At 33.8% G+C, this 27,323-nt stretch overlaps 1 protein-coding gene across 2 annotated transcripts; it reads left to right on the top strand.

Annotated features, from left to right (window-relative positions):
• Positions 1-26,947, top strand: OGFRL1 (opioid growth factor receptor like 1). 2 transcript variants are annotated; one of them, XM_074310558.1, is made up of 8 exons: positions 1-81; positions 792-1,078; positions 6,391-6,477; positions 7,498-7,579; positions 10,899-10,977; positions 11,078-11,144; positions 11,315-11,460; positions 25,342-26,947. In XM_074310558.1, the coding sequence occupies exons 2-8, from the start codon at positions 821-823 to the stop codon at positions 26,105-26,107; spliced, it is 1,485 nt and encodes a 494-aa protein (XP_074166659.1). In that variant the 5' UTR covers positions 1-81; positions 792-820; the 3' UTR covers positions 26,108-26,947. The 2 variants fall into 2 exon arrangements, with proteins under 2 accessions (XP_074166659.1, XP_074166660.1); XM_074310559.1 differs by lacking the exon at positions 1-81 and having other exon boundaries at positions 403-1,078; positions 7,501-7,579.
• Positions 26,948-27,323: the final 376 nt, after the last annotated feature.

Raw genomic sequence — 27,323 nt, 5'->3', positions numbered from 1 at the left:
CTGACCATGTCAGTGTGTCAGCTCATGGGAAGGAAGATAAGCCTCATTCTTGACGATAGAGCCAGCATGGGACACAAGCGGGTAAGGATTGCTAGAACTATCCCACAGGACCAAGGAAGAGGAGCGTCACCTTCATGAAAGATCCTATTCACACCCCAGAAGCTGGGTTGTCATAAGGGTAAAGTAGGGCCTAGCAGTCCAGGCTGAAACGTGAGGGTTTAAAAATGCCAACTCCAGGGTTCTAAGAGGTGACGCCTCCTGGGCTCTGGAAGAAGCCTTCTTTGACCCTTCCTTTGTCGCCCTGGTCAGCCTCTTGCCCATGGGGAGGAGAAGGTATCAGATGGGCGGGTTTAAACGTTTGCGGTGGAAATCCCGAGGCCGCCTGCTCCTCCCTGTGAGTGTGTGTGTCTGCTTCTCTCTGCACTGAAGCAGCAGCGGCGGTGGTGGCTGAGGCAGCAGCAGTGGCAGCAGCAGCAGCGGCGGCCGGATTGGACTAAAACATCAGTGCGGTGATAGTGGAAGCTGCCCTGTGCTCTCTTGGAGGCCCCTACACCCTGTCCCAGGTCGCCCTCAGACTCCCAGTGCTGCCATGCTTGAGTGCTAGTCTCCACCTCGGGTTTCCCTTCCCCCCAGCTTCCCTTTGGCTCTTTGCTTCCGTGGGGGGCAGAGGCGAGGGCCGTGTGAGTGAGCTGGGGTGGCCGCCGCTGCCTCCCACCTCGCAGCCCCTGCCCTCTCCCTCGGCCCTCCTCCTTCACCATCTCTTCCATCTCCACCTCCACCTTCTCCCTCAGCAACCTCCGTGTCCGTCGCCGTTTCTTCAATGGGCAATTTGCTAAGCGGGACCAGCTTCAAGGAGCCCACCACCGTGGAGGATTGCGACTCCACCTGGCAGACGGACTCCGAGCCCGAGCCGGACGAGGAGGAGGACGGCCGAGAGAGCAGCGGCCCCGGCTACCGCGAAGGCCCCGGGCACGAGTCCGAGCAACCCTCGGGGCCACCTAATAGGGCCAGCCCGTGGTCAGAAGACAACGCCGCTGTACCTGACCGAGACGCGGACGCCGGCGGTAGCAAGGAGCAGGTACGCCCCAAAGCCTTCCCAGTGGTCTGGGGAAGGGAGTAGGGCCGTTCGGGACTCCTTCAGTCTCTCCCCAGCAGTGCCATCTCCCTTGCTCCCCCTGCATCCTCTTGGGGAATTTGAGAGCATCTCTGTCCCCGAGTGGACCATTTGGCTTTGCTGCCCCAGCCAGATGAAGGAGGGAGGGAGGATTCATTAGGAGGGTAAAGGAAGAAGCGTTCTCATATTGGGTTGGAGACTACCTCAATCTGGATGCATTTTATTTTATTATTTCATGGGCTGAGTGGGGTGCAGTGAGGGTTTCTTCTTTCAGCCCCATTCTTCCCTCCTTGCCTTCCGAAAGACAGAGTCGAGTCCAGGCGTTCTTTTCTCCCCTGGTACACTCCTTTCTGAGTCACCAGGAAGTTGAGGGGAGCCCTGCAATTGCAGGCGGGTTGAGAAGTAGGCGTGCAGTTGTGGCTATGGTTGTGACTGGAGGCCCAGGCCCATTGCACATCTGTGTCCATGAATTGTATTGTTTAAGAAGTTCTTCCAAAGATTACCTAATTTGGTTAGGTGCTTTCCCTGCACCTGGAGGAAGAGAGAAAGCAGAAGAATAGAAAAGGACTAGTCAGTTAGCTAAAAATAGAAGGCTATGAAACCTCTTCACACTTGTGGAAATTCTCTTAAAACTTATAGATGCAGACTTTTATATGTAACTTTAAGGCTTAACTAAAAGGCTTCCCTTACCACATTCGTGTATGGTGGAGTACTTAGTAGTGCTAATTTCTCCATTTTACAAAGGTTTAGAGAAAATGCCCAAGGTCACAAGGGCTAGAAGATGGCAGAACTGAAATTTCTGACCCTCACTCAAATTGAGTGCTCTTTCCACTGTGCAGACCATTCTAAAGTCTTTTTATTTTCTCCTCCTGTCAAACTCTAATATTTCCCCACTTAAAGTCAAAATATTAGAATAGTTCTTCATTTACTCAGTGCATCTTATCTAAGAAATTCAAAACAGGTTTTCAGGAATTGTATTAAGCCTGTTAAAACAGACAGTTTACATGACTACTTTTATATTTAAAATGAAAATTCCGTATGTAATTTGGCCAGTGGCTTTTTTTTTCCAAGTAAAGAAAATCTTCAACAATCTCTGATAAATTACTCAAGGACTTCTAGTTAAAAGAGAAAAGAAATGGCATATACTACTCACTTGGAAAATCACCCCAAAAGCTGTTTCACTAAGAAGGGATATGCATATAAAGGATTGTATATTTCTATTGATCATTTTACTGATTGAGTAATTTGGGCCCAAGTAACTTGCCTAAGGTGACAGTTATACTTGCTTCACTAGAACTCACTCTTCTCATTCCAAAACTGCTGCTCTTTCCAGTATACTTTACTGCCTCTAAATTAAACCAAAAATAAACCTTTTCTGTTTCTATCCATTTGAATTCAATGAAAGTGTGTGGGTGAGAAACAAGGGTTGATCACTCTTCTTCCTTAGATCTCCTTTACTAGTACCATTTACATTGCAAAGAGTTTCCAGTTTGCTAAAGAATTCTCTGGTGTATGAATCCTTTTGGCACTACCACAAGAACTTAATTTTCTCTGACCCTTCTAATGGTTATAGTGTTTTGTAGTCAAATGGGACAATGGATAAATTTAGGCTTATTTCCCTCAAGGATCCTGTTATCCTGACCTAAGGATAGGAACAGATCCCATGTTTCCCTCTTTCAATTTCTAGTTTCGAGAACTAAGAATAAACAACAATCTGCTGTTCTATGTGCTTGGCTCTGCTTTCTTGATATTACGGAGGGTATTGAGTATTTGGGCATTGTAACTACCTCTCCACACCCTCAATCTCTTTACTTCATATATAATCGATTCGCCTCTTATTCTGCAGTTTTCCCTCTTTCATTTATCTTTCAGGATAACCAGAATCAGAACAAAAAATAAATAGTGCCTCATTATAATCAGTACTATCTATATTAGTATTTCCTAAATGGACCATAGATAAACAGCCATAGAAGGTAAATTTTTCTCAGTTCATGACATATCAAGAAGCAGTTTGGTATAGTGGATAATAAGCCAGTCTTGTAATCAGGAAAATCTGGGAATGACTCTTGCCTCTTACATGGATTAGCCTTGTTATTTCTTAGGCAAATTCTCCAGGACCTATAAATTACAGATGAAGGGTCTATATTTATTGGTGGAAAGATATGACAAGTTGAGAGTTCTCCATAATACTAAAATCACAGGTCCAGGTTGACAAATAAGTGACAATTTATACATCACTTGCAAATCTTTTACTAACAAAGATTCCTATTCTTTAAACCTGTAAACTTTAAAACTTTCATTCCTTCTCCTTACTCATGGGTCTTGTTTCTTAATCTGCTTTGCAAATAGTTTAAATCAAAACTTTGGGATTTCTTCCATTGCATGCTATACATTTAATTCTTGCTTTTTCCTCCTCCTTTATTGTTTAAAGTTTGTTTTTGTGGAATGATAGGATTTAATATGAATCTTTGAGATTTTCTTTGGTCTTTTGAGTAAGAAAAATTGGGTTTTGATTTCTGACTCTGGCCTTTATTAGTCAAGGGGCTGAGTAAATCACTTTAGTTCTTTAAGCCTAAGTATCCTTTTTTATGGATGAAATGAGGATACTTACAGAAGCTTCTTCATAGGGATAGTGTGAGTACCACATACATGAGTTATTATTTGGTATCCATGGTTATATAGAGAGAGGATCATAATAGCGTACATTCATAGGAAAGAGGTACCTCAGAGACCATTTAATCAAATTTAAACAAGATAACATTTATAAAGCACTTGACAGTGCCTGTCACATAGTAGGAACAGCAAAATGCTAATTCTTTCCCCCTTCCCTAGACCACCCTCCTCATTTTACAAATAAGGAAACTGAGATCCCTAGTTGTGAAACATCTGAGGATGTAGAGGTAATGTTTGTCAGAAGTAGGATTTGAACCCATTTCTTTTGATTTGAGAAGCAGTGTTCTTTCTGCTGCACTGAGAACAGGATTACATGATGTAACAAAGCAAGATATGTTTTGTACTGTTTTATTATAGAAGTGACTTCTTCCTATAAGATTATTTTATGTGAACTTATAATTGCATTGGTATATGGAATTCTTGGTGAGCAAATGGTTCTCATTGATAGAAATTAGCAACTCTCTGAGACTTAAAAGTCTAAGATACTTGCTTAAACTTAGAGAGATTTAGTAATTTGCCTGCCTTTGCATGCCCTTAGTCTGAGGCTGGACTAAAATTCAAATCTTATTGATGTTAAATCTACTATAGTAGACTATTCCTTGATTTATATATAGGTATTTGGTTTTTGTTGACTTTTATCTATAGTTTGGACATTTGAAACCCAAAGTAATGTTTCTCTTTGGCATATGCATATGCCTATTATTTATGGAAGATATTGCATTTGAGCATATTGGGAATTTCTGAGATAAAGATTTTTACACTTTTACTGAGGCCAAGCTGTAAATATTATTTTGTTAATTATAATGTCAATTTTTGATTTATTGGTGCTGAGGCCAAACAAATTTGGGGATTTGCTAGGTACAACTGTCTTTATATGTATGATAGAAGCCAGAATTTAAACTTCCTTGTGTTTCTGATAGAGTATCTAATGTTAAAAACTAAAGGGTCTAGTATCAAATTGTATGTACTTGTTTTGAATTGTGAAAATCATAAGATTTTCTCTCTCTGCTGCTATTATAAATGAAAGCTGGAAAAAATTGGTCATGAAAGCCTTAACCAAATGCTAATGCTGCAGGTGGGATGCCCATCTGTGTGTCTTGAATACCAACTCTCCGTCTCCTAATACTAAACATGATAATATATGAATATAATAATATCTTATACTTTGTATAAGCATCTTTAGATATCAAAGCACTTGGAGGCACATTTTAACAAAAAAGAATATCTTCAAATGAAAAGGCATATATTATATTATATTATATCTATTATGTACCAAGTACTGTGGATAAAAGAAGGTGGGTGGGGGTAAGGGGAAAACAGAGGAGGGGCAAGAAAGTACCTGTTCTCAAGAAGTTTACAGATGTGCAAATGTACAAGCAACTATGTAAAATATGGTAATATCTATATATTTTATACATATGTAAAGAGGATAAATCAGAGATAGAAAAGAAATTGGCATTAAGGGGAATCAGGAAAGGCTTTTTGTAAGAGGTGAGCTTTTTAGCTGGAGCATGAAGGAAGTCAGGGTAACAAGGAGATGGAGATGAAAAGTTAGGGAATTTCAACACTGGGGAAATAGTGTACTCAGAAATGACGTAGAATAAATCTACTGTGAGAAAAATCAAGGAAGTCAAAGTTAGTGGATCATAGAATATGTTCAAGAGAGCAAAGATATAAGAAGATTGGGACAAAGTATTCCAATGTCAATTAAAAAAAAACATTTAGCTTGAGAATTTAGATTTGGGACAGATTAACTTGTTTTGCATGGATTTATGAAATTAGTAATATTAGAAATTAAGGTATCTAAGAGTAAGATCAAAAAGTATCATATATGTTATTTCAGTTTGTAGATTAATTTCAGTGGAAAAGCTTTTGATTGCTCAGCATATATAAGCATATTAGCTTTGCTGATTTATGATACAGTATAATTGATTAAGAATTGTTCATACCTTCATATTTTTCTTGTTGTGGTGCTATAAAATATGCAGCTTAAAATATTGTTTAGGTTTGTTAAAAGCCTCTTTTTCTTTCATAAATATATCTTGTTAAGAACAGTTAAGTATTACAAATTTAATAAGTATTTTCTTTATAGAACCAATTCATTTTCTTAAGAGACTTTAGTTATATGAAATACCAAAAATAATTTTTTTCAGATAACCAGTTATATTACCTGCAGTAAAAAATGTGGTGATTTATTTATTTATTGCATTTCTGTTGTATATTGATCTGTCACATTTGGCCTCATGGGTTCTGGCTTCTCTTGGGTAATTATGAAATTTTATTATGTAACAGGAAATTTGTGTGAAATTCATAATGACCCCAAATTAGAAAAACATTGACTAGCGAAGAATTCTTAGATGCTGTTAAGAATCAAAATGAGCTTGTGAATATACCTATATATGCATGTGTGTGTGTGTGTGTGTGTGTGTGTGTGTGTGTGTGTGTGTAGGGTTGTGAATATACCTATATATGCATGTGTGTGTGTGTGTATAGGGTTATTTCAAATTAATTATGGAAATTATTCAATGAAATAAATGTGACGATATTTAATAACATAAGCCAATATTCTCTTTCAGTAAATAGGTCTTCTTTTTAAATTTCAGAATGATGATTCCACTGAGTCGGCTGCAAAACCAAAGAGAAGCTTTTATGCTGCAAGAGATTTGTACAAATACAGACATCAATATCCAGTAAGAGTGTTATATAGAATTCTAGAGTATCTGAGTTGGAAAAGACTTAGAAGTTATTTAGGCCAACTCAATTTGAGGCATCTATTTTTTCCTTTGATAAATGTTTTTGTTTTCAACTTCATGGATACTTCCAGTGATAGAGAATGCTATTATTCGGGACAACCTTAATTGGGAATGTCCCAGTTGTTAGGAATTTCTTTTGTACATCAAACCAGAATTTGCTTCCCTCTAAATTATAAATTATAAATGAATCATATCAATCCTAGTTGATCCTCTTGGGATAAATAAGTTAAAGTGATAGTTCTTCTAATAGTTGGTTAAAGATTGTTTCCCCAAAGTCTTCTGTTCTGTTGAATAAACATTCCTAGGTTCCTTTAATCTACATATGATATGATTTTATTTACTTTCATCACCCAGGGATTATTCTTCTCTAAATTGGATCCACTTGTAATCAAATATGATTATAATATATGATATGCAGTATTAAATATAATATTCCAGAGGTGATTTTATTGGGATAGAGCATTGGGTTCTTTAAAGTGGTTTTATATTTCAAAAACTATTTCAATATAATTTATTTCCTTTGTAATCCTATGCATTTTTGCTTTATTCATTTAAAAATATTTTTAGACTTCAGTAGAAGTCTAAAAACATAATTTTTAGGCATCATCAGACTTTTAGAGGGATCCAGAACACACAAAAAAGGTTAAGAATAACTAGGGTAGAGTTTGCCATTGCTAATAATTTCCCTTTATAAATATGAAATTTCTATCACTAAAACCTAAAAATGCATTTGCTCTTTTGGCTGCCTCAATAATATATTTTGAGCTTATAGTCCTTATATAGCTATAGATCTTGTTACATAAATTACTATTTGTTCATTCTACATTTTATGTTATTTATTAAATCTTAAGTTATTAACATAACTTACTATAATATTTCTCCTTTTTCTTATGTTACAACTAATTAACTAAAGAGGTGCCTATTTATTTACTGTGTTGTTATTATTGTTTCTTTCAGCAGAATTTTAAAGATCTCCGATATCAAAATGACTTAAGTAATCTACGTTTTTATAAGAATAAAATTCCCTTTAAACCAGATGGTAAGTAATCAAATATTTTTGATATGAAACAAATTTTAAGTAACAACAAAGATGATGATCCATTAGTTTATCTGCATCATGCATTCTTTAAAAAAAGATGTTTATTTGATATTTTTTGTTTTTTTTAATTATGTGGCATAAGTTATCCCAAATGCCCTTGCTGAGAGAGTTGTTCCATTTGCAAATATCATTAGGGTGTATTGCTTATCTTGGTTATTCTCATAGTTGAGAGTTATAGAGTAATAATGATTAAAGAGAGTCTCAAATTGAACCCATCCATTTCTACCATATAATAATTACAGAAACATTTACTTAGTGCCTACCATATTCAGGGCACTGTATACAATTCTGACTTTTTCTTGAGTATATTTTTGAGTAGAATTGCTCTCATCATTTCTGAGGAAGCTTGTTTAAATGGTAATAGTTTCCAGAAGGCATCATGCCATAATTCCCTAGGGTATTTTTTTTGAAACAGGGAAGGACAGAAGAAAGATATGATATTTATCTTGTCTCACTATCCTAAAACTAATAATCTCACACTATATATATATAGCTGTGATATATTAGAAAGTATATTGAATTGAATGTTAGAAGACCAAGGCTAACTCTTTGAGTGACTAGCTATGTCACTTTGGGACAGATAATTTTACATATTGGAACCTCAATTTCTTCATTTATAAAATGGGGCATGATGCCAAGTTTATTGGTAATGCAATGGAAATCTAATGGTAATAGGAAAATGTTGGATTTAGTTGAAGCCAGAAACAACCTGGTTAGAATCGCCTTCAGATCCTTTTACCTCTATTTTCTTATCTATAAAACTGAGAAAACAATCCTTATTGAATGTACCTTACAGGACAATTGTTAGTATAAAATGAAATATATATATATAATTATTTTATTAATCCTAAAACATGTTATGATAATGTCTCTTTGCCTTTTTCATTGGAGTTCAAATATAAAAGATGTTTGGCAAGTAAATAATTTGATATTATTATTACATATTTATAATGTAATATACTGCTAGATAAAAATAAAGACAACAAAGATGAGAAAATGAGAATAAGAGTAATACTAATGATTATTCCTCTTTCTCCTTCTCTTCCTCCTCTATCACAAATCTAAATCAGTTTTCAAGAATGTAGCTAGTTCCTGCATCATGGCTTGAATTATTCTTCAAAGTCCCATAAAGGAGGGAGAACTTGTATTTCTTGCTGTGATAGCTGGGACTCTCTAGTATGTGGACAGAAATAGGATGATTGGGATGGGGGTAGATAGAGGTGAGTCCTGAGCCCTCTAGATGACATGTATTCTTCAAATCTTATTTTAAGCCTATAAAGTGATGGTTCCCAACCTTTTTTTTTTTTTTTTTTTTTTTTTTGGTTTGTGGATAGTGTTTGGCAGTCTGGTAAAAACCTATGGATTTCTCAGAATTGAGATCACAATGATCCTAAATGTCTGAAGCTGAATAATTCAATGAAGATGAGTTTACTGATTCCAAATCTTGTGCTCTATACACTTTGTCACTTAGGTGCCTCTTATTTTCAATTGGAGATTATATATATATATATATATATATATATATATATATATATATATATATATATATATATATATATATATATATATATATATATATATATATATATATATATATATATATATATATATATATATATATATATATATATATATATATTTAGTTATAACTTTGGTTTATTGACTCACTGAAATCTATTTAGACTTCTTGGTGGTTCATAGATGTCAAGTTAAGAATTTTTGCTCTAGAGCAGTAGTGTCAAACTCAAATAGAAATAGATTCCTGTGGCCCATATATTAATTTAGAAAATTCTAAATTAACATTCTCTGTATTGTGTTGTTATTTATTTTGTTAAACACCTCCAAACTGCATTTTAATCTAATTTTAATTTAATTTAAGAAGTGGTTTTGACATATAGGCTCTAGAGCATCTTTCCTAAGTGTATTAGTTAGACACATTGGTATACTGGACACATTTACTTGTTCTTATTTTAACTGTACATTCTTAGAAATTCTTTTGCCATTGTAGAATTGGTTCAGGATAATTTGTTGTGGTTTTTACATTATTATCTGCTTCTTTCAGAAAAAAGGGGAGGCTATGTTTAATTTAGGTTAGGTAAGGATTCCATAAATTTTAATGATTCTTATGGAAATTGTTCTATGAAAACCCTTGAAAATAGTTATAGCACTTTCCTTTGGATTTAGTAACTTTGTTTTTTGTCTCATCCATTAGTTTTTGATTAGGCTGATGATAATCAGAGAATCTTTACATGGGTTGTTAAGTAATCCTTATAGTAAAGACCTAAGTTAGGCTCATGGAAGTATTAGTGCACTCATATGTTTTCAGCCGAAATTTTATATAAATCATTTCCCTGGATATCAGTACATATATTATATAAAGTAATTCACATGATAATGCTCTTTACTTTTTTTTAAACATTGTATCTGTAAATGTTACCTTTTGAATGGTGGTATTCCAAAGGAAAAATACTCCAAAGATAGGTATAAAGGCTTTCCTCCTTATTTTTAGCATGTCTTGAACTATAGAAATTCAGAATTGTTTCTGCTAGTAACAACAGTTAAAGAGGAGAGAAACTTAGGTGGTTGGAGGGAACATGCTCAAAAATATTTGGAGAAAGGAAAAAGAAGACATCAGCGGGGGTGGGAGAGAATAAATGAGTCATATGAAAAAGATTTTTAAATGAATGAGGTTTTTTAATATCAGAAAATATGTTTTCAGTTGAATAGCATATTGATCACTTGGAGAATTATTTTTAGTATCTTTTCATATGTTTTATATTTATTTATCTATCTACATATGGCTTCTTCCTGGTAAAAATGTCAGCTTCTTAAGGGAAGAAACTAGTTTTATCTTTGTATCACTAGTGTTAATACAGTATGTGATACACATAATAGGCACTTAATAATTTTGTTGAATTAAATTGATTTACATATTAAAATCTATTTGGGGGGGGAATCCAACATTTACAAAATTACTTATTTTATCATTCAATGAAATGTAGCATTTTGCCAACATATTTTGTAACTTTAACTTCATCTATCTATCTATCTATCTATCTATGATATTTATATATATAATTACAGTTACATATGCATATAACTATGTAACTATATAGAAAGATATAACTATATCTATCTGTATAGTGATACTATGTTTAAGTGTGAAACCTGTTCAGTTATTTTTTGACATAAATCTTACAGTTTATTTTTCAAACATTTCCAAATGAATCTGACTAGTTTCCTAAATATTTATGTTCAGGTGTTTACATTGAAGAAGTCCTAAATAAATGGAAAGGAGATTATGAAAAACTGGAGCATAACCACACTTATATTCAATGGTTGGTTACTTATTGGCTATTTTAAAGCATGACTAATTATTTGTGTTCACCAAATTATATAAAATAAAACTTCAATTTTTATTTCTTTTTTTTGAAACAGGCTTTTTCCATTGAGAGAACAAGGTTTGAACTTTTATGCTAAAGAGCTAACCACATATGAAATTGAGGTAATATTTATGAAAGTTTTTTTGATGTTCATTCTCTCTCTATATTTCTCTTAAAAATATACACACACATACATACATACATACATACATACATACATGGTTAACATATGATAGTTGTACAGTATATGTACTCCAGAGTAATTTTAGCTAAATTTGTTTTTCTTTAATAGGAATTCAAAAAAACAAAAGAAGCAACTAGAAGGTTCTTCTTGGCTTATAAAATGATGTTAGAATTTTTTGGAATGAAGCTGACTGATAAAACTGGAAATGTGGCTAGGGCTACTAATTGGCAGGAACGGTTTCAGCATCTGAATGAGTAAGTAAAGCAGTCCTTTATAAATCTTGGGCCCCATCCTTTCCAACCATTGTAATGATTTGCTCCTTGAAAATCTGCATTGGTGACAGCCAGTTCTTTCATTTAAAATATTTTAATAGTCTGTTATTTGTTTACATATTCCACCAAATACAGGGAAAATTTTCCCTTTTATGTAAAAAAACCAAAAAAGAGTTTTTCCTGTTAATTTCAAAACTCTTTTTAAAACATGTAAAAAATCAATATATTTGGGACAGGTTGACAAAATTTTTTTGGCTGAGATTTTTAGTATTTGTCATTAATTCTTATAACCAAAAGCCATTTTATTAATATTTTCTTGGTCTGCTTGCAAACTGATTTTTCTTGTTAATTGGAGGATGACATCTTTGTTGGACTGCAAAACAGCTTTAAAGCATTTTTAGAACACTATAATTAGCTGAACTAGACAAGTAGAGATAAAGGGGAAAAAAAACACCCATTAACACTAACCTAAACATTTTTTCTTTACCAAAACACTTTTAGAGCTTTATGCATCATTAAATTAAGTTTTTATTAGGCTCTTTATTTTATGTGTTTGGTCTTGATTTTATTAAATATGGGCATATGCAAGATATTTTATTAGCTCCTTTATGTAGCATTATTGAATATAATTAACTTCATTTTTGAAAGTTTCATATAGTTAAAAAAAAACCTTGGAGATTTAGATCTAAATACTTTATGATCTTGACTAGAAGATCAGCAAGCATTTATTAAATGCCTAATGTGTGCCTGGCATTGTGTTATGTGCTGGGTATACAAGTACAAAGAAAGAAACAATCCTGTCTACTAGGAACTTACAAGTACATTTGAATGAATAAATGAAAAAGCACTTGCTAAGTGCTTACAACTTGCTAAGCATATATAAAAATATGCAGCATAAAGAATTGTTAATGTGGTTATCTGATTTGTTTAGCATTTTTAAAACATAGTATATATTTCTGCCTGTCATGGAATTAGTTACTTGTGGATCAAATTGTCTTCCTTATGAAATTTTAATTAATTTTGTAGAAAACTCAAGAGTTATATGGAACTAATTTATTATTCTTTAGCTGTGTCAGGCTGTGGACTCAGCACTGTGAAAAATAAAATTGCTTCTTTGAAGTAGATCTGGAAGAATTTTCCTTTCTTAAATACTCCTTCCCTGTTTCCAAAATCCAAAATATTGTTTGGGAATTATTTTTCCTTAGACTTCATAACTCCCTCCTCTCCTCAGGCAAAAAGCACTTTAAACCAAAACCAAAAACAAAAACTTCCTATTTCTCAATCAACTGCTATGGTCATCAGCCCAGGATCCTCAGGGCTTTAGAAGCCTCTGTCAGTTTCACTGCTGGAGGAAGAATTTTTCATTTAGGGGATACTTTATACAAAGTACTATACTTTGAAGAAGCGATGGGTGACTCTTTATTGGCTATAGTCCAGGGAAGAGGAATTATTATAATAACATTTTTTCTTTTATCCCTACTGCTTTGCTGTCCCTCCCATATTTCAACTTTTATGTTTTTCTTTCATCTTCTCTGGACTTTTAGGCAGATCTTGACTAGAATGAAGTATATAAAGTAAGTGTTAGGAAGCAAAGCCCTTTCTTGTATGAGTCAGAAGAGGCATGATGTCAGTCAGGGGTTCTCAAACTACGGCCCGAGGGCCAGATGCAGCCCGCTGAGGACATTTGTGCTGCCCACCCAGTCATGGCAAATGGGCTGAGGGGCGGAAACAGAGTGTGAGTTTCTGTTTTTACTATAGTCCGGTCCTCCAACAGTCTGAGGGACACTGAACTAGCCCCCTATTTAAAAAGTTTGAGGACCACTGGAGTCTTTTCCAAATCCAAAACTTGAAAGAAAAGCAAATCTATACCTATCTATCTACATGTGTATGTGTATATATAGATATATAGACATATCTATATATCTGTATTTAGATATAAGTACTAATCTAGTTAAATTAAATTATTTTAATTTAATTAATTAAATTCAATTGAATTATTTAATTAAAATTAAATTATAAAATGTTAAATCAATTTTAGAGTAAATGCATAAAGAAGAAAGGAAAAATGGGAGAAGAAAATATATTAAATAATATAAATTTTTATGGGACCATGGATAGGGTAGCTATTTCATTATCCTCACTTTATATTTTAATATACTGTCTCATCAGTTAATAAACATTACATTCTTAGAATGTGCCAGATGCTTATATTCTTTTTAGGGGAGCAATATGTACTTATGGGAATATATATGAAATTGTTACAAGATATTTTTGGGGGGGCATGACTTGAAACCAGGTCTTCCAGATTCTGAAGCTATCTATTCATTATGCCTTTTACTAATCCTTACTGATTTTCTGAAGGTGTTTGTTATTGAGTATAAGTAGTACAGTAGGAAATAAGAGAAGGGAGAGTTCAGTCTTCATTGGAATAGTTGGAGAAGGCTTCTTGGAGAAGAGGAGACTTGCACTGGGATATGGAGGATGAACAAAAAGGAGTTGCAGAGATGCAGAGGAGTAATGGTATTTTAGACAAGGGGAAAGAACATAAACAAAGGTGAGATGAATAGCATGTGAGTGAGGAATAGTGAGGAAATTGACTAGACTATAGTGAAGGGTTTGTACTGGGGAGTAAAGAGAACAAGTTGAAGATGTAAGGTGGAACCAAGATATAAATAAGGTTGGGCAAGTATCAGAGTGCTAAAGGGGGAGGGGGTGGGTGGGAGAGAGAAAGGGATAGAGGGAGAGACAATGAGGGGAGTGTGAGTGTGAAAGGAGGGCATCTCTGCATGTGTAACAGAAGAGGCGAAGGAGACAGAATGCTAATCTGCATTTGTACAGAGAATTTCCCAAAGTAATGAACCACTGGTCTGGTCCCAAATAATCACACACTTAAAAAACTAATTTCTAAAATTTATTAATTTGTTTTTTTTCATAGTCAAAAATACCAAAGATTTGGCAAAAACATGTCACTAAGTATTGCTAGGAACTATTATGAAATCAAATCTATTTGTTAGCTATTAGTGGATAAATTATAAGAAAGGCATAATCATAACTTGCTATTTAAATAAATTTTAGAGAGCATACTTGAATAGCCTTTCCTCTGAGAATACCTTCTATTGACTCTCCATATTTTTCCTCATCTTCCTTCTTGTTCTTTTTCTTCTTGTTGTTCTTTTCTTGTTTCTGTTCTTTTTTCCTCCTCCCTTCCTCTCTTCCTTTTCCTCCTTTTCCAAGGGTCAGCCAATTTATAAAAAAAAATTTGGATTCATATCCTGCCTCTCATAACGTCCTTGCAGTGTGACCTCAGTTAAGTCTTTAATCTTTTAGTGTCCCATGGAATACTTTGAGATTATGTTGCTGACTAGTTGCTTCTCCATATCTGGTGAAATTTATAGGTTTAGATAAAACAAAACAACAAATACAAACATATATATGGGAGAATGCTTGACATAACGTCTAGAAGGCCATACTTAGTTAGAAAGATCTGAATTCAAGGCCTTCTCCTGATTCTTATTAGTTTTGTGATCATTGGCAAATCATTTAAGATTTCTAAGGCTATAAGCCCATAGACCAGTTATTGCTTTGGATCAGTGGAGGGTACTACATGAGGAGTTCTCTACATGAAAATGATTGTCCAAAATGAAAGGAGTAAGGTATAAATTATTAGGAAAATTTAAGATACTTTAAAATCAGTACAGCCATACTAAAGTATTGATTTTTTTTTGTTAAAATATTAATCCTTTCATTTAAATCAGGAATGTACTCCATATGACATTAAACTAATAACATTCTAACAATTTAAAATGGCATTAAGGTGTCATTAAAAATCTTTAGAAAAATGGTCTTTTATTGGGATTTTCTTGGTAACTACATTCTGGTTTATGAATTAATTATTTTGAAAGATACTGACGTGATTTACATATAGTTATTTAGTAAACTTTACAGTTTGTCATTGCTATCCTGAAAGTTATCACTTCTCGATTTTTCTCAAGGAACTGTTCCTTTTTCCCCCCCATGCATAACTACTGATCCAAAGAAATCGACAAGACAGAAAATGTGTATATGTGTACATATGTGTGTGTGACTATATATGTGTGTACATGTATCTTTGAGGTTTGGAGGGTGGGAATAGTGAAGCCCATCTGATATTTTTGAGTGAATTTTAATGATGTCAAAATATGCAGAAAAACAAGGCTCTTCTACCTCAGAAGCTTTATGAAATAATTCATTGAAAGTGCTGTGCTACTGAAGGAAAAAAAATCTGCCTTTGAATGATATGAATTGCTTAAAAATAGAACCTTTGCTGTATATTATCCTCTCCCTAATGATTCTACCTGCCATAAGAACTCCTGTCTTGATGAGTTTGCATATTATACACTTTAGGTATTGGTTAGGCCTGGTCTTGTTTAAATATTTTGGGAGAGGAGAGTGTACTTATTAAGCTCTCGATTATCTTTGCTTTTAGAGAGAATCACTGGTGCAAAACATCAATTAATTTGTCTCTATAAGGGCTTTTTTTGGGGGAATGTTTAATATTTGTTAGGCATCAACTTGTAACTCCAATTAGACTGCCTAGATTGATATAAAAAAAATAGGATTTTGCATTCCCCATAAATACATCAATTAATCTAAGTAGATTGCAACTTAGAAACTTGCTAGGTATTAGGGAGAAATCTGCTATTGTTAAATTACTTGCTATAGTTAATTGAAAAATGAACAGTACCATGCAGGTAATTGAGTTGGTTGTTTGATGCTTTTAGCTTTTGAAAACAAAGTTTAGGTTGATGACTCAACAGATCAAGATGATGTAAGTAGACTTTCAGACTTAACTAAGTGTTGTTCCTCCCTTGACATTCTATTTTCATCTCTGTGTCTTCTCATTGGATGCTCCCTATGCCTGTAACATACTCCTTCCTTCCCACCTTCACATTTAGAATCTTTAGTTTCTTTTAAGACTCAGCCACACATGTCACTTTTTATATGACGTTTTTCCTAGTTCCCTTAGCTGCTCATATATTCTCTGTCCCAAAATAACCTTGTATTAATTTTGTAGAGGCTAGAGTTCTGTTCTGGACCTGTGACTTCACTGATATTAGGAATACTCAGATGAGTAAACTTCTATTTGAGATTGGCATCTTCTCTGTCATATATAGTCCTACAAAGTCTCCTAGAGTATTGAGAGGTTAGTTTAGTATGTCAAAAATAGGACTTTAACCTTGGTCTTCCTGGATATCTATCGCTCTGTCCATGCTACTTTTGTTTTGTATGTATATAGGTGAACCCATGTACACACACACATACATATATATAATTCACCTTTGTATTTGTGTAATTTAAATATATATCTAGTATGTGTGTGTTAGTATACACATATATGTCTATGTGTATAAATATCACATAGAAAAATATTTGTGTATATATAAATGCATATGTATGCATATTCTGTTGTTTAGACCAATAGAATAAATATAAATTCTACTTAGGACTAATAATAATCTTGAGGGAGACTATTTCCTGGCTAAATCCTCATTGTGGATTAATTCTCTGATCATCTCCATAAGAGTCTTAGACTTTCATTGGATCTCTCGATTCTGAAAAGTGATTTTTACCTTACCTTGGAAGGGCCTATTCCTCCCATTCCATGTAGTTTCTAGGACATTTTATCATATATTTCTCTCTTCATTTGTGTTCCTTTCAGTTTCAGTATTCCATTATATATAAACTTCTTGAAGGAAGGGGCTATAGTATTTGCTTGTATTTATAGTCTTCTTGTATAGTAAAGTGTCTAGAACTTTTTATTTATCTGAATTCAGGTTAGGGAATATTTCATTAATTTTCTTTGTCTTCTCAGTGCCAATAAGGGCCTGATACATAGTAAATATTTAATAAATGCTTGTTGAGTGATAGATTAGCTATTTTGATTGATAAACATATGATTTCCAAAAGTGGATCATGCTTCAATTCAATTTAATTCAGTCGAAGAAAATGCCCCTGATTTCCTTGCTTTGGGTAGATTTTTAAATCTTATAAACTATTGTAGTTAATCTGTGAGTTGAATGAGATTCTGCTTTTGTTCAAAGTTCATTTAAAACAACTAATATCAGAAAGGGAGAGAGAGAGAAGAAAGGAAAAGGGGAAAGGGAGAGAGGAGATGGGGGGGGGAGGAATGAATGGAGAGACATGTTAATTATCCATTCATCCAGATCTCTCCCTACAATATTAGACCACCAGAAAGCAAAATACCTAGACCAAACCAGCAAAACTTCTTGTAGAAATGTCATTAAATGAGCCATGATTTTGTGTTATTTTTCTGCCTTTGTGGAGAGAGTTAGTAGGAAAGTATTTAGTTCAAAAGATTTTTAAAAAATCATAGTTAAAATATTGTTTGCTCGATGTCCTTTATACCAGGATAAAAGAGCTCACATAATAAATTCCTGCTTTAGTTCAAAGAGAAAAATTTCTCTCTTCAGATAATTCACATGCTTTCTGTTTCCAAAAAGCAAAAATCTGTTATTCAGTCTTTCCCCCCCCCTTTTTTTTTTTACTTACCTGGCAGAAAATTTAGGACTAATTTTATCATTTTAATATTTTATTCTGCTCAATTTAGGTGCATAAAAGCTTCTATATCCTCTTCTTCCTTTCAATTTACTTTGTACTGTTTATCTTTAAATATGTTGTCTCAAATTGTGTTTTATTGTATAAACAAGTACTAGAGGAAGTAAACTATACATTTTACATGAACAAATATTCTATAATGTTATTTTGGGTATAAGTTGGCTCTTAGAGGATATCATGAAACAATGCTGAGCTGGTCCAAAATAGAGTGAATCCTTACTCCTATGTGGTTATCCTTTTATTCATATATGATTGACTTTTTGCTGTAATCTACACAGAAAATCTTTTAAGCCTTCTCCCCCATTCCATATTCCAAATGTCATTCCCACATTCCTTGCAAGTGACCTTTTTCTTCCTGATAGAACCCAAACCACTTGTTCTGAACATCTTCATCCTATCCATTCCACAAAACTTTATAGTTTTGAATATTCTATTCTTTTTTGTTTCAGACACAAAGGATAAAGAGATCCTTCACCTTTCCAAAGCTAGTCAGTATATTTGAACCCATGGTCATATTAGTGCCCAACCACATTATGCATTTGTTCTATTCATCATATGTTTCCCTCTCTTTTTATCACTATTTCCTAAACTATTGGATTCTACCCTGCTATCTGTATTTATACCTATATCTTTCCCACTTTTAAATTTATAATACAGTAAGGGAGGAAAAATAGCCCTTAACTTTACCCTGCCACCCATTCAAGCTGTTGTCTTACATTTGTCTTGATCTTTCTTGATAAGCTTTCTGAAAAAATTATATGTTGCATTTGCCTCTACTTCCTTACCATTCATTCACTCCTCAGTCCTTTGTAGTGTGGCTTCTACTAAAAAATGCTTCCATAGGGATTACTGCTAATTGCTTAATGGCTCAGTTAAATGGTCTCAATTTTTATCCTTTTTTACTTTCTTCACCTTTCAAAATTTGACATTATTGATCAGCCCCTTTCTCTCCTTTCTTTTTTTCTCTAATATACTTGTCTCCAACCTCTTCTGAGTATTAAAATTGGTCCTTCCCAGTTTCTTCCATTAATTCATCATTCATCTCCTGCCCCCTAAGGGAGAATATCCTTCCAGGCCCTTTCCTGGCTTTTCTCATTAACTCCTATGACATATTACAATGCAACAGTTTTCCTGATTTATACATCTTAGTCTGATTTCTTTATTGAATTGCAGTCCCACATTTCCAGCTGCCTGCTAGATATTTTAACTTGGATGTCTCATTGGTATCAAACAAAATCTGATCTGTCTCAAATTTAATTAACTATTTACTACCTCTTCCTCCCAAAAAACCCCAATTTCTTTCATTTCTCAAAACTTCCCCCAATTTCATATTATGGTACCACTATTTTAAGTCACCAGATTCAAATATTTAGAAACATCTTAGATTCATCCTTCAGCCTCATGCCCTTAATGTAATCACTTGCCAATTCCTATGAATTTTTACTGACATCTCATATTCAAACTCTTCTTTCCACTCACTTGGCTACTATACTAGGACAGCGTCCCATCACTCCAACTGAAGTTTTTTTTTTTTTCTCTTCAGATGTTCCTAGAAAACTTTTGTTTGGATTTCCCCTTTGCTTTTATTCCCTACTTTTCTATTATATTTCTTTAAGAAACAACATGATATATAGGTTCTAGATTGGGAACATGATATGGATTTGAAATAAGGATTGACCTAAAAGGAAAAATTTGAATAACTGAACTGCAACTTAATAATAAATTCTATTATAGGCAAATCTCCTATCTCTCTGAACTTTAGTTTTTTTTTTTTTTTCTATTTGGGGATGTTTGGGGAATAATAGCTGTGGTACCTGACTCTGAGGGTTGTTTTCAGTATCAAGTGAGATAATAAGTACAGTGTTTCATAAGTTCTGAAACTCTATGAATCTTCCATTTTTTAGAATCTTCAATTTAGAACTGAAAAGACCTTTACATGCCTTCTAGTCCAAGTTCCTCATTCAGCCTTACACCAGAATATAAGAGGCAAATTCAAACCTAGGTCCAGACAAGATGGAACAGGTGTAATGCCTACATGACACAACTGGGTATCATCATCCCTATAAAAAAGGACTTCTTGTAAGTCTCATTATCATGTATCATGGCATGAAGGAGACTGTAGGTTTATAAAAGTTATGCTTGAAAAGACCTGTGAAACGGCAACAGTAAGATTATGCTATGATCAATTCTGGTGGATATAGCTCTCATCAACAATGGGGTAATTCAGACCAGTTCCAATGGTCTTGTGATGAAGAAAGTCATCTGCACCTAGAGAGAGAGATGACAGTGGATCTGAATATGGATCACAACATAGTATTTTCACTCATTTTGTTGTTGTTTGCATTTTGTTTTCTTTCTCATTTTTCTCTTTTTGATCTGATTTGTTGTGCAGCATGATATTTATGTGTATATATATATGTATATATATATATATATATATACATATATATATATATATAGCTTAATAGGGGTAAATGTCAAAAATTATCCATGCATATATTTTGAAAATAAAAAGCTTTAATTTAAAAACAGAAAAGATCTGTAAAATGGAAAAAATGGAAGAATGAATTATGTTTGTTATCCAGAGATCAGTCTTTAAGTAAGATTGTAGAGACATCACCAGAAAGTTGGCCATCAAATGGTAATTAATTTTGACTATGACCTTTCATAAAGAAGTACAATGTTACAGATAAAGAAATAGCTGTACTTGAAATATTTTGGTAAAAGATATGTGAATAATATAAGAAATGAGAGATTTAAATGTAATGATTGGATAATGAGAAGTGCTAGATTTTAAATAAGTTCTGATTTTGGATCTGTTATTCACTATTTATACACCCTTGGACTTGTCACTTTTTAAATAATAGTTTTTTATTTTTCAAAATACACTCTAAGATAGTTTTCAACATTCACCCTGGAAAAACCTTATGTACCACATTTTTCTCCTCTCCCTAAACAGCAAGTAATTCAATATATGTTAAACATGTGCAGTTGTTCTAAACATATTTCCACCTTTGTCATGCTACTCAAGAAAAATTAGATCAAAAAGAAAAAAAATATGAGAGTGATGTGGGTGGTAGCCCCCTTTAAGATTCCTTTCTGATCTTCAATCCCTATGACTGACCTTTGATTTACAAGACCTGGTTGAAAGCACTCTTTTGTATTCCAAAGAGAGATATCTGGATCTGAGCTAACTTGGGCTGTCCTCAGTCCCCATTCTAATGATGTGCTCAGGTTTCCCAACCCCCACCTGGTGGGTTCTGGCCCTCTCTGGGTTCAGCAAGCAACCAACTTGGGATTCCACCCATAGGCCCCTTTTACTAAATAAAAGAGCCAAGCTGGAATCATTTCTTTGCAGAGGGTCGAAACATGCAAGCAGCATGCTTTGCATCAGACTCTCTGTCCGCCACTTATGGTGTATTCTTTCTCCATCTAATAACTTTTATTAACCAGACTTTAACCTTGCTTGCAAACCCTACAATAAACCTTTTTTTAAATCAATCTAGGTTTTCAGGACTGTAAATTCCTTTACAGGGGACTCTGCATTTCCGCTAGAACTCATTTAACTTTGTATCATTGCCCCGAATCCAAAGAGATTGTAGGGGAGCTCCATTTGACTCCCTGTACCCCGAACCTGCCACTAGACCTCAATTAACCCTAATTATATTTAGGTATCCCTTATTTAGACCTCATCATTTGGCTAGACCTCATCAAGAGGAAAAGAAAAACAAGCAAGCAAACAACAACCATAACAAAATACTATGTTGTGATACACATTCAGTCCTTATAGTCTTCTCTCTGAATGCAGATAGCTCTATCACAAGTCTATTGGTATTGGTCTGAATCACCTTATTGTTGAAAAGAGCCAAGTCCATCACAGTTGTTGATTACATATTCTTGTTGCTGTGTACAATATTTTCTTGATTCTAACTCACTTCACTCAGCATCAATTAATGTAAGTCATCTTTCCAGTCCTTTCTGAAATCATGCTGATCATTTCTTATGGAACAATAATATTCCATTACATTCGTATAACAAAACTTAATTCAGCAAGTCTCTAGCTGATGGGCATCCACTTAGTTTCCAGTTCTTTGACACTAGAAAAATGGTTTTGCTACAAACATTTTTGCACATGTGCTGGATATGTCAATTAATCTCTTAAAACCCATTTCCTCTATTGTAAAAGGAAGATGGTTTCTGAAGAATCTTCCAGCTCTAGCTATAGGATCCTAAAAATTTAAGATCACTTAATGATTCAAACTCTTTGACTATTAGTTTTCTTATCTATAAAATGAAGGGGTTGGATTAGATGATCGCTAAGGATTCTTGCAGCTATAAAACAATTCTATAATGATCCTAGAAAGCCACCATCAACTTGAAAATCATTTTCGTCATTTTTTTTATCACATTCTTTCTCAAATAGCATTTATTCAGATATTTGCATATTTACTTAACACCTGAGGAGTGAGAGAACAAATGTGTACCAAGAATTGAGTTGTAGAAAAGATTTCTTATTTTGCATTTTTTCATTTCATTAGCAATAAAGTATGGTGAAGAAGAGAACTTTGTGAAATAAACAGAATCAAGTAATAACCCCTTATTCTTAATATTACGAATCCAGTGAGATTCCATTCTGCTTTGGCAGATCACAAAACTCCATCTCCCATATTATATGAACCTCAGCTTTACAAATACTCTTAGTCTGGTTAATTCCTCAAAGTCCAATTGATTTGCCATTATTAACTTCACTTTACTTCAATAAGGATTTGTTGAGTATTTCTCATATGTTAAACACTGTAATATATATTAGGAATAGAAAAACAAACACAAAAACTCTTCCTACCCTCATACAGCTTATATTTTACTGATAAACATTATAATCATGGTAGAAATGGTTGCCTATATTGAATTTATTTGCAAGCAAATTCTACTTGCTTTTTAATAAGTTAAACTAGATGCATTCAAATTGGACCATATAATTGTCACTGGCTGGAAGGTAGAAAGGCATGATACACTTTTAATTTAGTAGTGCCCAGAAAAATTTAATGCACACACTATTAGAAAAAGATTGGAAAATGTACAATTATAAAGTAAATGGCAGAGTGTCCATTAAAAAAATAAATTCCATTCACATCTACTTATTTTTTTGTTTAAAAATTTCTTTGACATAGCTCTTGGTCTGAATCAGGGACATCAACTGTGGTTCTGAGAGCCAAATCTATTTAATGTTTTAGACTTATTTTCACTATTACTTATGAAAGAGAACAACTATTTTCAGAATTCCCTCCCCCTGCCCCACACTATTTTTTTTAACTAATGCTGAGACTCAGCATTTACACAGTGAAATAGAAACCCAGAATAGTCACTGTTGTTTTCTGATGTATTTCTTCAAGAGTTATGCCATTCATTCATCTGTCTGCTCTTTTCCCAATTGTAGGTTTGAGCTGTGTTAAAATAGAACAGAGTTGTAGAAACAACATGTTAGAAACAAGTCTTTTTGTTCCACTTTATATATCTATAATCCAGTAGCATTGCTGCTCTTTGCAAAAGACAATCCCTCTCCCAACCCTACATATTTTATTAGCTGTCTTCTATGCATGGAATGCTCATTTCCACCTCCTGGTTTTCTTCAAGCTTCAGTAAAAATAACATTTTCTGCAAGAACTGTTTCCTGGTCCTCAATATTAATGCCTCCCCTCCCCACATCCCAAGATTACCTTCAGTTTATCCTGTATATATCTTGTTTGTAACTAGCTGTTTGCATATTATGTCCTCCATTAGATCTGAATTCTTTGAGGGCAGGGGTTGTTTTTACTTTAAAAAAAAATATTGCTTAATTGGCACATTGTAGACAGTAAATACTTGCTGACTTGTAGAATTCATGGATAGAATGATTGTTTCTAAATGGTTCAATACAATCAGTCCCAGAAAACCATTATTCATATCAAGTGGAGCATCAAGGTTTCCTTCAACATAGTTGTGTGCAGAAGTACTGATTGAAACAGTTGAAAATATTTTGAGGAAAAGCCATTAGGAATAACATGGAGGGGCTAAGTGGAATTGGGGAAGGAGAGCATAGAAAGACAGAGTATGTTTGGAAAAAAAAAAGTATGCTGAGGTATTTAAACGTCTGAAAGCTAAGTATGCTTAGTTATATAAAAAGACTTTGGTGTTGAAAAGAGAAGAATTAGATTTTTAAATGGGAGCACTCTTTGAGATGTGGAAAAAATAGTGGTGATCGCTAGTTTTGGGGAATGCTGAAGAGAATAACAAAGAATAAAAGAAAATAATAAGGTCATTGGATTTGCAACTGATGCAAATAAGGTGATCCTTTTTTCCTTCTTAATTGTTTTCTTTGCTAACCAATTAGAATTGCTCAGAAAATGAAGTGATTTTCCCTCTTTATTCTTTTCCAATTGCTTAATTCTGCTGATTTTGCTGATCAACTCCTCAAAACTGCAGCTGGCAGCATTCAACTGTGTCAGCCCTTGTTATGCTTATACAAATCACAATTACAACAACAGTAGCGTTTTTACAATTAAGTGGTTAGTTATACTATTGATTCTCAGTATTTAATAAACAAATATTAATTCCTTCAACATCACTGGGGATAATTCTTATTCTGTATGTTTTTATAATGAAAATCATTATCATTAAACAAAGAATATGTTTTATAACAGAAGCTTGTTTGATTTTTCACACAAATTAGAAAATGTATTTTGATATCAAGGCTTTGTAGTATGTTATGGGGGAAAGATGTTGGTTCTGGAATCACAAGACTTAAGATTTGAATCATAGTTCAAATATAGCTTCTTCAGGCATTAGTTTCTTCATTTGTAATTGAAGAAGTTGAACACAGTTATCTCTGATATTCCTTTTAGTTCTAAATCTGTATTTTATACCTTGTTAGAGTAAGGACTTTGGCTTCATTGGGTGAGGAAACTTTATCAACCCAAGTCAACAGCTCTGTCTCTTAGTTTTAAAAAGGTGCCTAGGACACTGAGAGGTTGTGTCCTATCCATTTAGCCACTCAGACAGTGGCTTGAAAGGCAACACTACCCACTATTCCATTTTGTTTCTCATACTATTCTAAATAAAAGGCCCTAATTTATTTTTCCTTTAAGGATCCTTTTCCTATTTAAGGTAATTTGACATTTTTTTCTTCTCATTTGCCATAAAACTTATGGTTTTAATTTCTTGTTTTTTCTGTCTGCTCTTTTCCTTATTGCTGTTAATAATCTTTTCCAGGTCTCAGCACAACTACTTAAGAATTACCCGGATTCTAAAAAGCCTTGGCGAGCTCGGATATGAACATTTTAAATCCCCTCTTGTAAAATTTATTCTTCAAGAAGCTCTTGTAGAGAACACTCTTCCAAATATCAAGCAGAGTGCTTTGGAATATTTTGTTTATACTATTAGAGACAGAAGAGAAAGAAGGAAGCTCCTTCGGTTTGCTCAACATCATTATATCCCTCCAGAACATTTTATCTGGGGCCCTGCTAAAAAACAAAAGCCTGAAGGAAGCAAAGCAGCAAAGACCCCTACATCTCCTGTCTCTGGCCACAATATTCAATCTTCTATGCACAAAAAATCCAAGGAATCTAAGAATAACCCCACAGCTGTTCATTTAAGTAGCAAAGCAGCTGAAGAAAATAAGGGAGAATTGAAGGAAAATGAAGAAAATGCAGATAGGCCTGGAATGGAGGCTGGTAATGAAGTTGCTAAGCTGAAAAATAGTGAAAAGGACAGCAGTGCTGAAAATCCAAATTGTAAGCCAGAAAAAACTATTAATAATCTCTTAGATAAAAAAGAGACTTCTGCTTCTCTTGAAAAAGGTGAGGACAGTGAATGTCAGAGCCCAGATTGTGAAAATTCAGGAGTTACAAGAAAAAGCTCTTCTGATGAGAATAAGAACTGTTCTAGTAACTGTTCTGAAAATACGCAAATCAGTTTAGATAAGGAAAAAACTATCATAGAGCCCATCCCAAAGAATAAAGATGAGATCAAATCCTAAAATTGGGATCTAGACGTCTGCTTGTGACTCCTGTTGTAAACAATTTTTGTTGTTTTAATTTTGGAAGTCTTAAGACAAGATGCATCAGATAATGCTTTTAGGTTCTGGGTTTTCAAATTCAGTTTTGTATACAGTTTATAATAGCTTTAAAATAACATACTTGGTACCTTGAAACAACTGTCTGTGTTTAACATAGAAATAGTTCCTTTTAGGATAGATTGCATTCTATATAGGGAAAACCAAAATAGCTCTGTTGTGTTACATTGCTTCATCCTTAGTTTTGTTTTTGTTTTTGTTTTTGTTTTTTAGAATAAAAGAAAGTAGAGGTCTTTGGTCTTCTCAGACATATTCCAAAAGCAATTTTGTCTTTGGGGAGTACCTCCAAAAAAAAACCCCCTTATTTTGAAAATCTTAAATGAAAAGGCCATTCTTGGTTTAGTTACACTGATATATCAAAATCCCACTTTTTAAATCTTTGTAAATTGATAAGATAAGTTGCCAGGGAGCATTAAGAACTTTCCAAATAAAGGATTATGATAACCTTCAGCTTGAGTTAAAAATAGAATGTTGGCTGGAGTGTAACTTTAAATTCTGTAGATTTTCTCTTAAACAAATCATAGGTATGTTTTCCTGAGTTAAACACTTAATAATAAATTTGGATGCCAAAGACACAGAGAAGCATTATTTCTGAGGATGTTGTGTTTGCTTTTAGGCATTGATCCTGTAACTTTAATAATTATGTAAAAATGTAAGGAATAAAGAGGGAGGGATTTTTAAAAAATTCTTTAAAGCCTATTTTTCTTTGTAAGGCATTTAAAAAAATAAAGACAGATATCTCTATAAGGTGCCTTATAAGATTGATACAGTGATGTGGTCTTCTAAATATAGTGAAAAAAGATTATATGATTCCCCTTTCCAAAGGGTAAAGTTTTAGAACTAGACAACAAAAAAAAAGATTGAAATTATTTGCATTTGGTTTGAATATATTTAGAATGCAGGACACCAACAACAAGATTTCATCTCTGCAAGCATTTAAGCCATCAATGTAGACCTTAGTAGATTGGTAACATGAGTTGCTATAGACTAAAAAAAAAATCATAATGGTCAACATTTTGGTGATAAACCTCTCCAAACTTAGATTACGTCACATATAACAGACACACAATACACATAGTCATATTTGAAGCCTTTAAGCACATCTTCAAGATCTGCCAGA

The sequence above is a fragment of the Sminthopsis crassicaudata genome, chromosome 4 (genome assembly GCF_048593235.1).
Source record: "Sminthopsis crassicaudata isolate SCR6 chromosome 4, ASM4859323v1, whole genome shotgun sequence".
Taxonomy (NCBI): domain Eukaryota; kingdom Metazoa; phylum Chordata; class Mammalia; order Dasyuromorphia; family Dasyuridae; genus Sminthopsis; species Sminthopsis crassicaudata.
The sequence above is the reverse complement of the archived record's forward strand: the minus strand, read 5'-3'. Positions and strand labels throughout refer to the sequence as shown.

Bases quoted from the DNA above. Each gene is read 5' to 3' on its own strand.
- OGFRL1 (XM_074310558.1), top strand. From the start codon at position 821: ATGGGCAATTTGCTAAGCGGGACCAGCTTCAAGGAGCCCACCACCGTG. The intron at 10,978-11,077 runs GTTGGTTACTTA...TTTTTGAAACAG, and splicing joins AACCACACTTATATTCAATG to GCTTTTTCCATTGAGAGAAC. The intron at 11,145-11,314 runs GTAATATTTATG...TTTCTTTAATAG, and splicing joins TAACCACATATGAAATTGAG to GAATTCAAAAAAACAAAAGA.